This window comes from Gopherus flavomarginatus, chromosome 2 (genome assembly GCF_025201925.1).
Source record: "Gopherus flavomarginatus isolate rGopFla2 chromosome 2, rGopFla2.mat.asm, whole genome shotgun sequence".
In the NCBI taxonomy this organism is placed as follows: domain Eukaryota; kingdom Metazoa; phylum Chordata; order Testudines; family Testudinidae; genus Gopherus; species Gopherus flavomarginatus.
Genome location: NC_066618.1, coordinates 90,741,537 through 90,756,096, shown reverse-complemented (window position 1 = coordinate 90,756,096; position 14,560 = coordinate 90,741,537). Strand labels below are relative to the sequence as shown.

At 41.5% G+C, this 14,560-nt stretch overlaps 1 protein-coding gene across 1 annotated transcript in view; it reads right to left on the bottom strand.

Moving 5' to 3' along the window:
- Nucleotides 1-13,395, bottom strand: part of AVL9 (AVL9 cell migration associated) — a 77,438-nt gene extending 64,043 nt beyond the window's left edge. Inside the window, exon 1 of the mRNA XM_050937998.1 lies at nt 13,179-13,395. Within this exon, the coding sequence (XP_050793955.1) occupies nt 13,179-13,274 (96 nt within the window). The 5' untranslated portion in view covers nt 13,275-13,395. The remainder of the gene's footprint in view (nt 1-13,178) is intronic.
- Between the last annotated feature and the right edge of the window lie 1,165 nt (nt 13,396-14,560).

Genomic DNA, 14,560 nt, shown 5'->3' with positions numbered 1-14,560 from the left:
TATTTTTCCACATGCTTTCTTTAGGCAAGTGGAAAATAGGCCAGGCACTGATTGCTCAGACAAATTTCACGTCACTGATGTCCTGTACCTAAATACAATACACTAGACTTTCTTTTGCTACATGCATGAATGAGTATTTCTCAATTATAGAATGAGAGAATACATAATTTGGGAACACTGTAAAGTTAAAGTATTCTTCTAAGATGTAAGAAAACATGTTCAATTAAAAAATAACTCTTTTCAAGGATTACCTATGTTTCATACAGGTGTTTGGGGTTTTTTTTAAAGTTAAAATGTTTAATTCAGTGTGTGTTACTGCATCTTAGTGGGAAGAAGAATTTTCCAATGTTCCTAAATTATGCACTAAATATAGGTGAAAGAACAAGTGCCGCAGCACTGGAAAGATGGTATCACAGTGGCATTACCGAAAAAGGGTGATCTTACTCTGTGCCCAAACTGGAGAAGTATTATACTGCTATCAATCCTAGGCAAAGTACTGGCTACCATTATGCTGAATAGAATGAAGAATGCAGTGGATGAAATATTACAAGAAGAACAGGCTGGGTTCCCTCTAGATAGATCATACTGTGAACAGATATTAATCTTCGACAGATCATTGAAAAAGCTACTACTTGGCAAAAATTCATCTTAATCAACTTCATCAACTTTAAGAAAGTGTTTGATTGAGGAATATTGCTAGATGCTATGGGATACCGGAGAAGCTGATCAACAGAATAACGAGTTTATATGATGGAAGTAAATGCACAGTAAGAATGATATAGATCTGGGTTTGCTACTGGGGTTAGACAAAGATGTGTGTTATCACCAATCCTCTTTCCATTAACAATATGCTGGGTGACAAAGGAGCAATAAAAGGCATCATGGATGGTGCAAAATGGGTTAGCGGATGAGTTACACAACCCTGACTTTGCCAACGACTTTGTTTTACTAAGTACGACCTGGAACATAATGATTGCCCTTACATCAGAGTTAGAACAGGAAGCATCAAAAATTTTAACTTTATACAGAGAAAACCATGATTATAAAAGGAGGAAACTGGACAACAGATGCAAACTGTGACATATATGGCAATTTCCTGCAATACCCTGGACAAACCAGATTGAATTAAGTTAAATCTTACTGAATTAATGTACGTTTCACTGTGGTCTAGGCACTGTATATAATTTCATGGGGGAGGGGGACCATAGTCCGCCAGAAACAAAGAATAGTGGTAATTGGGCAAATTCACTCAGGTCCTAACACATCCTGAGAGGCACTAGCACTGGACAGACCTGCATTTACTGGTTCAAACTGGATTCTCTAGAGACCACCAAACAAAGAAAGTACTTTTGAATAAATAACCTGAGTTTATAGTGACTCAAGGCCTTTGCTGTAATAAAGCAAACAAGGAGGACCCCAATCCTTAGGGAAGGGATCAAAGAACTGACACAAACCAGATCACTTTAGCAAAGACCACTCCCCCTGTCCCCTCTACTTATTAATGTGTGTAGTTTCTTTTATTTTTAAAATGTTCTCTTCACCTTAAAAATAAATGATCTTGCTTAGAATGAAGCTAAGAACTATGTGATAACTCAACTGTGAGTCATTATGCTGTTTATAGCTTCTGAGGAGAAAAGCAGAGCAGGGCTGCTTATGTAGTCTGCTAGGGAATTCATAGTGTAAACAGGGAACTGTGCAGCTTGGAAAAACCCCAGTCAGGAGGGAGAGAAAAGCATGTCTCTGACCAAGAGAGCTGGAAGCTTCAGCGTGGGTGCCTTGCTGGACCATGGAGGGGAATACAGGTAGAATTGCCCTGAACTGTGACTCAAAAGCATCTGTGGATGGAAAAGAAAGTGAACAGGTACAAGAGTTCTACCACCTGGAGAGCGTGATGACATTTGAAGGTGGCCCTGAAAAAGATATACATGAGATTAGGAAAAGCAAACATGACTTTTGGAAGGTGGAACAACATCTGATGAAAAAGAGGTCTCCATACCAAATTAAAGCTCAGATTATACCATGAAATTGCACTGAGCATGCTACTGTTTGAAGCAGAGACTTGGCCAATAACACTGATTTAAAAAGAGAGATTGGAGGATGCCCACCACAGATGGCTGAGGAAGATTCTACACATTTCATGGAAAGACAAAACAACAAAGGCAAGACTAAGGGAACTGACAATGCAGGCTAATATATTAGATATATATCAAAGAAAGAAGGCTCAGGCAGTTGGAACAGGCACACCATATGGAAGATCATAGACAGATTAAGCAAGCATTAAATTGGGTATGCAAGAAAAGAAAGAGAAAACAAGGAAGTCCAAGGAAGAACTGCCAGAAGACAGTGAGAAGGGATACTGAATATGCTCGCATCATCTGGGAAGGAGTATCACAACTACAAAGTGACTGTAATCAATGGAGAAACTGGACTTTCGATGTGCCAGCAACACAGAAGAAACTAAGTCTAAGGTAAGGAAGACAATATCTGTCGTTTCATTCCTGGAACCAACACTGTACCTGTAATGTAATACACAGGCAACTTATATTGTGAACTCATTCACAAAATCATACTGCCACCCGGACATGTAAGCTATGTTATTATTTCATTACTGTACTTTTGGGAAAAGCAAACATTCACATTCAGTGGTTACGATGCTTGTTAAATACATGTTTTGGAAGATCTCTCGGAACACAATCTTTTGCCCCACTAAAAAGAATAGGCATTTTTGCACTGAAGTGGTCCACTGTTACATGTATTCAGCAAACTCATTCTGCATAGGAATGTGTAGCAACAGTTACTGCTGTTTTACAAATTAAGGATCTGGAGCAAACAACAGTAACTGGACGCATGATCAGTCCAAGATGTAAAAAGTAATATCCCATTACCCAACTTGCTTTTTCATCACCCACCAGAGATGGGTACGTTTAAATGAGCAGAAAGAATGCTTTGGAGTGGTGCATTCTAGGCAATATTCACCTATCATACTAGGGTGTGGGCAGATTGCAGAATAGAGTACACATGGGATCCTGGTCACTGAGTGAACCAGAACTGGGCTTCATTCCAGCTCTTCATCAACAAGTGGGAAGAGAGATTTGAGGTCGGTTGGTGACATAGTCACTGTGTCTGAATTACACAGGTTTAGTGGCCACTAAACCCAATTTATAACATACACAAGCGATCAGGTTTCCTACTCCAGATCAGAGGCGAAAAGGTAAAGGGACTGTGTATTTGCTCAACAATCTGCACGTGGGTCTGCAGTGAATTCTATTCCTTGAATCCCAACATAAGTTTCAGGTAGAGAAACTGTTTCTTAAGCTTTGTGGAGAGGTCAAGGTGAAAAGTCAATATTTTCCTTATTCTTTAAAATACCACCACCACTTTGCATTATAATAGCAGCTTCCTTCTGAGGAACTCAAAACACTTTACCAATAAATTACTTTAAGCCATCATCCCCATTTTGCAGATAATGAAACTTTAAGGCACAGATCTGAAATAACTTGCCCCAGGTCACACAAGAAGTAGCTGAGCTGAGAACAGAACAAAATTTTCCTAACTCCCAGTTTTGCGCCTTAGCCACAAGATGATACTTTCTCCCCAAAGCCAGCATTTTCATCACATGATTTGTGTCTACAATTTTCCTAAGAGAAATGTCTAACAAAATCTTAAAGAGAAATAAGAGTTTAGTAGGCTACTCGGTACTTGTATAATATAATTAACATTTTTAAAAGCAAATCATGTTCCTGAGCTAACACAGTTTTAATGGAGAGAAAGTATTTTATTGTTCTGAGCAATACCTTTGTGGCAGAGAAAACCAAGCCTTTCTAAAGTACCCTGAAACTAGCTGGACAACAGAACATAAACAAGCTTATCTGAATTAAGGGAGATGCCTGTAGAAGTGCTAAGAGAGCAAGCCACCTGCAGATATTCCATATAAACACACAGTTCTCCTGCAGGTACCTGTATCACATTTGAGCTGTCCTGGCTTGGTGTGCTGCCATGATCTTCATTTCTGAAGAATCAGCAACTGGTTTTATGTTAAGGACTTCTCTCACAACTGAAAATGTTTCAATCAATACTTTCCTTCATTTACTCCAAGTTTCATAAATTGATAAAAGCAACATTTTCACCACAATTTTTAAATTTTAAGGGGATAAAGAACCTAATACTTTGAAAGCAGCCTCCTCCATGTCTACATGAAAAACACAGTACTGCAGATATTCCATAGATCAGGTCTACTACACATTTACCTCACTATGGGCTGGAGCTGAGAAAACTGAGGAGACAGTAGGAAAACAACAATGAAATATGCTTTTGAGCCAAATCTTTTCACGTTGGTCCTTTTTATTATTTATCTTAAGGCTTTGGGATTTGATATGGCATGAGACATTTTTGAATTAATAGAACTTGTTTAACATCTTTTCTCCTTTCAACTTTCCTGTACTCTAAAAACATGAACGTACCAGGCACACACATCTCTGAGGGTGAGAGGATACATGCTCAAAACGTTCCCTCTTATCTCACTAGTAAAATTATTTTTCTTCCTGACTCTTAATATTCAAGCCATGTTATTTATTTTAAAAATAAAATGAGTAAGATATATTGGTACATTTTCACAGCCAACAAAGAAGGGAAAGTAAAATATTTTTCATCTATTCTGGAATATCAACTAAAATTCATCTCTTCCAATTAAGCTTTTGACTAATCAAATAAAGAAGGCTTTTGCCAATAAGGAAAGTGGAACACAGAATGAGATGGGGTTCATTTTAAAAGTACTGGAAAGAGAAATGTATTATACATTCACTTAAAACTACACACATTATATGTAAGCCATACCAAAAAGCCAGCCTTACTGCCATAGATTCCATGATTTCTGGGTTTGGGGATGATTTTGTTCCTTAATATTTGTAACTTTTTCCATGCTCGGATTTTTTTGTATGTGGGTAGGCAGTGGTAACAAGCAACGAAACCAGTCTCAGTGGAACCCTGAGAGCTGCCAAGTTAAAACCTGTACCATACAGAAGGCAAGGAAGAGCAGGAGCAATCATACTTATAACTAGTGCTTCACTGTGCAATTATGGGGAGTCAGTTTTGATTATCTGATTCAGACAAAGGGTCACAAGGCCTGATTCACGGCTGTCCAGCACCTTGTGTAGTCACTTACACCAGTGCAAAGTAGTGTAAAAGGCTACCGAATCAGAATGGTAACATTTTACATTAACTCCATATTGGCACAGACTACTACACAAGGTGCAGAATAGCAGTGAATCAGGCCTGCACAGTTTATAAAGCTGTATCTTGGAAGTGCTGCTGGTCTTTCTGACTATACGGAGTCTGAGGCAGGAACACAGCTGAAGAGGAAGTGGCTACTCCCTCCTATCCATTCTCCTGCCTTACTGCTCTGTGGCTGACCAGATAATGGTTTTAAATATTTTTAAAACAATCCATTAGATATTATTAAATATTCTAAGTAATTTTATTCATAATAAAAAACTATGTTGAAATTAATGCCATCGGGGACTTTTGGCAAGTTTCATATGTTGATAGATGATACTTGCTATTTTATTTTTTATCTGTCCCTGCCCGCAGGTATATGGGATCTGGGGGAACAATTACCACACAGGTGGGGTGCCAATTAATTTCTTTATTAAAGGAAAAGGGAAGTGGTGGGAATTTAACAATGAAATACGATGGGATGGGATGTATAGGGTGTTTACAATAGACAATGATGGGGAGGGTTCTTCTTATTGAACAGTGTAGGGAGTTCTAACAGTGGGGTGCAGTAAGTGGGGTTCAGCACAATGGGATACAGAACAGTCAATAAGCAACTCAACTTTATATAGGAACAACTCTAGACACAGCGTGGAAGGAAAAATGTACCAAAAAGAAATGCAAAGTAAAATGGTAGCTTCTATATGAAATGGTCAACAATCTCAGATAGAATGCATTAAGTGGTTAATAGCTATATATATAATGTAACACAGTGGCATCAATGCAAATACAAAGTATATCAGAAAAGTGGAGGCGACCAATGGGGTGTTATAACCACAAGTAAGATGTGAATCATAGTGCAATGATACAATATGGGTGATAAGTGAAATTATGCAATGTAACAGCATAGAAGAAAATTAATGACTTAATTTGTGAGGTTGTAATAGCAGATAATCTGCAAGAGGGTACCTAAAGGCTGAGTCAAAAAACAGGAGTGGGGAGGGGAGCGAATGATCAGTGGCAATGATCAGTGGCAACTGATGAGAGGAGAGTGCAGCTGCAAGCAGCGAGAGATTCTGAAGCCCTGCGGGGTGAAGCCCAGAGCAGCAGTCTTCAGGAGCCTGCGGGCTGGATGTACGGGAGACAAGAGCAGCTGGAGCGCACTTAAGGGGAGTCTGGGAGCAGCAATAGGGGAGGGTGCTGAACGTGCAAGCGATGGGAAGGCACGTGGAGAATGGGGGAGACGGCTGAGGGAAGAAACAGGTTGCAGCAGCGGAGAGCCCTTCAGGGAAGTTGCAGAGCAGCGGGGTGAAGACAAACGGAGCAGTGTGATGGCGATCTTCGGTAGGGGAGCGGCAGCGGAGAAGTGGGAGCACGAACACAGGGGATACAGGGAGAGGCAGCAGAGAGGTGTAAGGAAGGGCTAGAGGGACACCCAAAAAAAAGGGACAGAAGTGGCAAAGGGTTTGGGAGGTTACACGGGGAGGGGAAGCAGCAAGGGGTTACAACAGGGAGACACAGGGAAAGTACACAGAGGGGGAGATTGGAGCGGGGGAAAAACAGACACGGGAAAGTTCAGGGAGAGATTGGGACAGCGGGAAGACGAATTCAAACAGCAAAAACCTTATCTATCGTCTAACTTAATCAAATTTATATAAAATGACAAGCAGCTTATACAAAGTAACAAAACAGGTACAGAATACGACCAGGCAATGGCTTTTTTAAATCTATCTTAGCCAATGACTAGGCAAAACAACAAATATCACAATTCTAAACAAACTATAACAAGCAACTATATGGAGCAACAAAACAGCAATTACAGCAAGGCAGGTGAAACTTACAAGCACTACTATCTTAGCAAACTATGACTTATTAAACTAAAAAGCAAAACCTATGGTGCATCTTATGCTATGGGGAGGTCATAGAGGGCAGAGTAGTATGTGCCCAGGATACAGCTCCCAAGGCAGCCCCTCAAGGAAGCCAAGGGATGGTGGCTGCAGCAGTGGATATGGCTGAAAGCAGTGAGCACCGAAGCAAAGCCCACAGGAGCAGAGCTTAGCGGCGGTACAAACTTATTTTAGCGGCAAAGCGCCGTGGAGTTTAAGAGAGGTTTTAAGACACAGACCAAGGTTTAGCTTGAGTCTGTGTGCTGGGGAAACAGAGCCAGCAGCTAAAATAACAAAATAAAAGTACAGAAAGTTTCACAGAGGGATTCTTACCAGTTCCCAAGGTAGCAGCAAAGGCAGAAGCAGCAGCAACAACATCCGAAGAAGCAAGGAGGGCTCGGTACGGTCTCGATAATCAGGAGATCTCTCAGGCAGCAATTCATTCTTCGTGGGAGGGGTGGAGGTTTTTAAAAAATGGGGGTATGCTCAAAAATAAAACGAGAGCAGAGAAAAGAACCCCCAGAACCCCTTGGCTGATCAGACCAGGCAGCAATGCAGGAACCTTTCCGATGTTTGTTTTAAAAATGCCTGTTTTTAAAGGCAGACTCAGGCAGTTTCCCGCCAGTAATCCTGATAGGCTCCCTCTATCACAGGGGAGGAGACACAGGGAAAAACTGCAGGTAAGCACAGAGATGTGCCTGGGCAGAGTCCTGAACAATAGGTGTGAGTTCACACCTCAGGACTCAAAAGCACATGAGGCCTATGACTCATGCCCAGGATCTTAAAAACACATTAGGTCTTGCAGCTCTGGACATTGCCTACCGTATACAAAGCCCAGGTTTAACAAGGTGATAACAGGACCAACCCTTTGAATAGGGCAGTGGTCCCACTTAGCACGCAGCACAAGTGGCCATCCCTTTGAGAAGGGCAATGGCTCTTGGTAAACAACTTAAGGGGCCCTCCCTTTGAGAAGGGCAGTGGCCCTGGTAAACAACTTAACAGCCAGGGAGGGGCGGCCACAGGAGGAGAACAAAAACAAAATGGAGTATGGGGACAGCTGTAAGAAACAAAATGGAGTAGGGAGATAGCTGTAACAGACATTATCCAGAAAGTGATATTCCATATAATTTATCACAACAAATGCATCTACACAGCAAGTGGCAGCAAGTCTCAGAGCTTGGTTGACAGACTCAGGCTTGCACTAAGACACTACAATTAGCTGTGTAGCCCTTTGGGCTCAGCATGGAGCTTGGGCTCTGAAGCAAAGGGAGGGGTGTATGCTACACAGCTGGTTTTAGCACCCTAACCTGAGCCATGCAAGCCTGAGTTTGCCAATGATCCGGGCCCTGAGACTCAATGCTGCTTACTGTGTAGACTCACCCTGTAAGTGCTGCATAGAAATCCATCATAGTACAGTATTCAAATAGATTATCGCCTTTCTTAATGTATTGCTGCAGAACATATCAAATACCAGAGGGATCTAGCCTCCAGGACAGCGTCTTCTTCCCATTCTAAGAAGTTATTATCATACCTACATCATCTCTGTGGTGAGGAGGTATGGTAAGCAGCTCTTTCTGAATATTTCATCAATGTCACTACATACATAGTCAATAATTGATGCTAAACCAGCAGTATACTTAGATGCCTGCTGCTGCAGAGAAACTGAACATACGGCTCCTCAACAGGCTTAAACTCTACTAGCCTGTGGGTATGGCTACACTTGCACTTCAAAGTGCTACCGTGGCAGCGCTTTGAAGTTTCGAGTGTGGTTGCAGCGCCAGCGCTGCACATACTCCACATCCTCTACGGTTTACACTGAGGCTTTACAGCGCTGTATCTTGCAGCGCTCAGGGGGGTGTTTTTTTCACACCCCTGAGCACGAAAGTTGCAGCGCTGTAAAGCGCCAGTGTAGCCATGGCCTGAGAGATCCCCATGATCTGTTCCTGAAATCAGGATTCTTGATTTCATGCTGCTTCTAGACACTGCAAATCCATCTCAATGGTCAGTGGCAATTCTGAAATTTGAACAAATTACCTAGAAAATGTAACTGTCAGCTTTCTCGAGTTGTTCAGCAAACACTCTATTTCATGTGTTGTAAATATTTGTCTCACGTTATATAAGCCTGCTTTACCCAGAAGAAAACACAGGATGAATCAAATTAGAAAAGAGCATTGCAAAAATTACAAATTAACCTCACACTAGAAAATCATCTCAAATAGGCTGATGCTCTGAGGTTTTTTATACGATCACCAAAAAATCATTTTCATGTACAAATACACCCAGAAAAAAATATTTACAGCATTATCTTTAACATAAATTAAATTTCTATTATATATAGCTTAACTTTTCCTATATTAACCTTCCTATTCCTGAACAAGGGCAACAGGAGTAGACAGACACTTCAGGTAACCAAAAGATATCTATACAGAGCAATTCCAATCTAATTAAAATATCTACCCTCAGATCACATAAAGGTCCCATTACTTTTGCTATCTATTAATAATCATACACAAAAAATCCACAATATATATGCCAAGTGTTATATATATAAAATGTACATCTACACACACAGCAGTTTTGCATTACAGATTTTAATTTCTACCAAAAAGAGATTATTTTAGATTGAAGAGGTGCCAAAGTGTTTCAATAGAACACCAAGAAAATTTGCAAAGAGATTCAATTTTATATGAATTTTCTGAAAAAATATAAAAGGACCTCACAGATCACAGTACTTGAAAAGTTTCTCCAGTGAGCAGGGTTACAGTAGCAGAGTGAAACTTCCAGTCATCAATAATCACATCATTTTCATTCTACTGCTGCTCCTGCAGGCACAGGGAAGGGCAACAGAAAGGGAAGAGAGGATCTCTTTCTCCCCCGCCAACAGAATGCTGAAACCACAGAAGGCAGAAGACAAAAGTACATGCGACTCCAAGCTCCATTCCCTCTAAGCAGCTGGGGGCAATATGTGCTGGCTTTTCTGCTAACACCCAATCAGTGTCCATCTTCCATAACAGCCACTATCAAGCCGGTGTCTGATAAATATTGCAAGACCAAAAAGAATCTAATTATTGTTATAGCAACTGAGCCTGGAAACACATACCTGTGAGTAAATTTACTCATGTCAATTAAATCAGGCCTATAGTAATAAAAAATGTTCAAAATATTTGATTTGATTAAAATATATTTGGGTCATCCAAAACATCTATTGATTAGCAATGCTTGTGCTAAATGAATGCTTTTAAACTTCAGCCATTGTTAGTAAGATCAGAGGAGGAATTCTATGGGTTCTTCTTTTTTTGTTTTGTTTTCTACTTACCATACTGTGTGGTGTCAGAACATACCCCAAAATATGAACAATGGGTGTTTGATGCCTTAATGAAATGAGCTGGTGGCTTCACACCAATCCTCAGATAATAATAGTCCACATCACAGAACACACCATCACAATTCGTATCTTTGTTGACAGTCTTGGCAGAGGCCAAAGACGGAAGGCACAGAGAATGAACTACACTCTCCTTTTTAGAAATGATCCTTCCAAGACAGCATGGACATAAACTAATGGAGTAGGGAACCTTGCAATGCCATTGCCCATGCTGAATCAGTCCTGTAGATAAATGGATGAGGGAATACTCTGTATGTCAAACTGCAACAGTTCAGAAATATAAAATTAATTTTCCCCTCAAATATGCTGTAAAAAATAAATTGCCCACAGAACAGTTATCATCTGGACGGTGAAGTGCAACCCGTAAAGAGTGTGAACATGAGAAAAAATTAGGAGGGGAAAAAACTAAAACTAAAAAGACAAAAAGAATGATACTTAGAACTGTTTGTGTTAAAAAAAACATAACTTTCACTGACATAACAAGAGTTCACAATATAACTGAAAAAATGCTTACTATAACTACTGACCGAGCTTTGGAAACCTTTTACTCAGTAGAAATAGTCTAACTATGGCTCTGACTGCAGATAAAGATGTGCAGCCTAATTTGACGGCTGTTTAGGTAACAAACAAAAGACAGTACTATTTAAGAGTTTTTTTGTTGGGAGTAGAGATGAGAGAGGTTGTCCAGGATTTCAAGAGTTTAGTTTAGATATATCTCATCTCATCTCACCAACCTAACTTCACTTTAATATACATTTGTTATTGACTTTTAAAGGGCAACAGTAATTCAGCATTAGGCCATTTAACACTGTTATGCAATGTAGTAATGTCTGCCAATTGCTGGATTGCAAATCTGGACATAGCACTGGCTGTCCTGACGGCGAGAGGGCAGGAGAAGCAACTGCGAACACTCCATTTATGTTGATTCTCCCTTTTGATACCCAAAAGCATCTACAAGAGACATTCCAGACTCCAGCGATCATACATACCTTAGAAATTGAAATAGCATGATAAAAAAGCTCTTTTAGTTAAACAATGGAACAATAAGGTGCAAAAGATCAACAAACAGTCATTGCTTTATGGCACAGGAACTGTGTGAACCAGCCAAAATCCTGCACTTCAACATTGCTCTGAAAAAGATACAGGGAGTACGAGAATTCAAGAAGTATAAAGTATGATGCTCTTTCCCCTTACATTCCTCATTAAACAACTGTAAAAAAACAAAAATCATAATATAGTGGAGGAGAAGGATATACATATTTACCATTTAATACAAGCTTCATATTTTGAAGCCACTGAACTATTTATCCTTTTGTTAAGGTTATGCCTTAACAGTGACATATTGGGCTATGCCTTGCAGTGACATATTGGGCTATCAGAGGCAGAAGGTGGAGTAAGCTAGAATTTACCCAACTCTTATTTTTTTAAGCTATCCTACATTTATAAATGCTCATCTGTTCCAATACCTTTTTAAAAATCTCTTTCTTTACCTTTTGTGACACTCCCATTCCCTACAGCCCATTCCCGATCAGTATCTATTATTGTAAACAGCTATTTTAGTTTAAAATATTTTTGTCTGCATAGTCAAATCCTATTCTGCCAACTCTCTTTAAGATCACTTTATCCTCAGAATGAAATCCTTAAGTCTGAAATTAGAGAAAATCGTTTATCCATCTGAATAAATATTTAACTTTGGTATAGCCAACATTTACCAACTAAGCAAACCGAGTCAGTCATTGCTTCTCTAAGAACTAATTCTTCTCAGAGGCCAGTCGGAGCAAATGCAGCCTCACCCACAAAAGTTTTGTATTGGTTTCTAGTGTTGTTTTTTTTTTTAAATATTCAAGCATACACACACAAAAAAGCACTGAGTGGCCAACAAGAAAACCCAGAACCTTAGGACCTAGATGTCATATGTATCTTCATAATCAGTTTCTACAGTCGAAGATTGGACGTGGGAAAAGGGGGGAGAGAAGGGTGCATGAGAGAAAGGGAAAGAAACCAGTATGGTACATGGAACTGAAAAACAACAAATAATAAATGCACAGAGCTAACAGACCTGTTAAATCCCATGCATCTGGAGGAGTCTCCCTCCTTTGGGGCCCCAATTTTATAACTCTTATTCATGCTTGAGAATACCAGCCTCACAGAAGTACTCACACTAAACTCTATGGGACTGTTCACCCAAGTAAGTACTACTCAAGGAAGGCAGGGTGACAGAAATCAGGCACCGAAATTAGTTCTAGGGACAGCATTAAAAGTCTCTTTGGCAATGAAAGGATTTTGCTGCATTTGTCAACCAAGATTTTCAATAAATGAGTGAAACTTCCAAATCTCAATTGATATGGTCTCCCCCACGCACTGGAACACACAGCAAATGACCCCTGCCAATAATAATAATAATAATAATAATGCAGGCACACTTTTATCTTTCATCCTGGTGCTGAAAGACACAAGCACAGAGACAAGGGGGGGCTAGCTGTGGGGTAGGAAGGTGAAGGGAAGGGAAGGGAAGATGTGCGTAGGGAAGGCACTGAAGACAAGCAGATGTTGTCAGAAGGGGGTGAAGAGCCGGGGGAGGGTGAAAGGCGGCGGAGGGAGGCTGTGGGGAAGGGGGAGGAGGAGGACGAAGCACAGGGCAGGACGCAATGCAGGCCGGAGGGAGGAGGCAAGGGCAGGGGAGCCCGGCCCCCTCCCCTCACCTGGCAGCCCTTCTTGTGGTGGAACCCGACCACTACGATGTGCAGCACCGGCCCCCGCTGGCTGCTGGGCGGCGGGGGCTTCCCCCGCGTCTCCATGGAGCCCCGCGGCGGCCTCTCCGGAGGATGTTTACAGCGGGCCGGGCTCCTCCGCGCGCCCCGCCTCCCCCGCGCAGGGGCAGACGCGGACTAAGCCCCGACCCGGCCAGGGGCGCTCCGCACGGCCTGCTGGTGCCTTCCTGCTCCGCTTCCGCAGCGCCGCAGCCGGCCCGGCCCGCCCCGCCGGGGGTGGAGCGGGGAGGGGGCGGTGCAGATCACCAGGGCCAGGCGCCTCCCTCCTGCTCTGAGTCTTTATTTCCTTGCAACCGCTGTCTGAACGTTTCCTCTTCTCCTGCCTTCCGTCCTACTCACTCTCTCGCCTTCACAGGCTGGAGAAGGACGGCGGCTACAGGGCCAGCGGCATGTGACAGCACCCATTTGGTGGCCGTACTGTACCCTCCCGCCTACACACACCTTTGGAAGCTTGTTCTGTCTACTTTCACATGAGGCCTGGTGACGAGCTGTCAAGTAGTTGCTGTAAAAACGGGGGTAAAGAGTGACATCCTCAACAGGTTAAAATGACCACGCTGAAATATTTGCAGTCATTTATTTTACATTGGTGATGATATATATTATTTCAAGGCATAAAATTGGGTTTCTTTGAGAGGTCAAAGTATTACAACCACCATCTAAAGGATAAAACATAAGCAAATACAGGAATCATTGAAAAGTAATGACGAGTGACATTTTTAGTAGACATCATTATCATCATCATATCTCTGTTGAGAGTGCAGGGTTTACCACCATCTTCATTGCCTTGAACTTGGCATGTACATAGTTCTGTGCAGGAAAGACTATAGACATAGTTGATTGTGCAGCAAGCCCCTACTTGTACAGGCACAAATAAGGTCTTGTTAGACGCGCCGAAGCCATTGGGCCCTTGAAGAATACAGGAAGTAATTCATCATCCACATTTTCCCATCCATGTTGCAACAGTGATCCAATAGCTTGTTTACTGACATGTGAAGACATCCAAATCTTTGTTTGAGAAGATGTTTTGACATCTTCAAAAGTGTCCTCACATGGTGGGAGTTTGGCCAGCAACTTATCCTTTATGATGGCTAGGTTGAGGCACAAACAATTCAGATCTCTGTGGTTCTTTTTTTTTTCTTGCTATGGTCATACAGCACTGCTACCAACTTCCTTGCTGCAGAAATTCTGGCTTGTCCAATGCTCTCTTTCAATTTGACAAGTAAGTTCCCTTTAGTCTGACATTAAACACAGATTTCTTCCCCCCACCCCGAATACCAAATAGGAATGACACAGAATCATTGTGACGTTCCCCT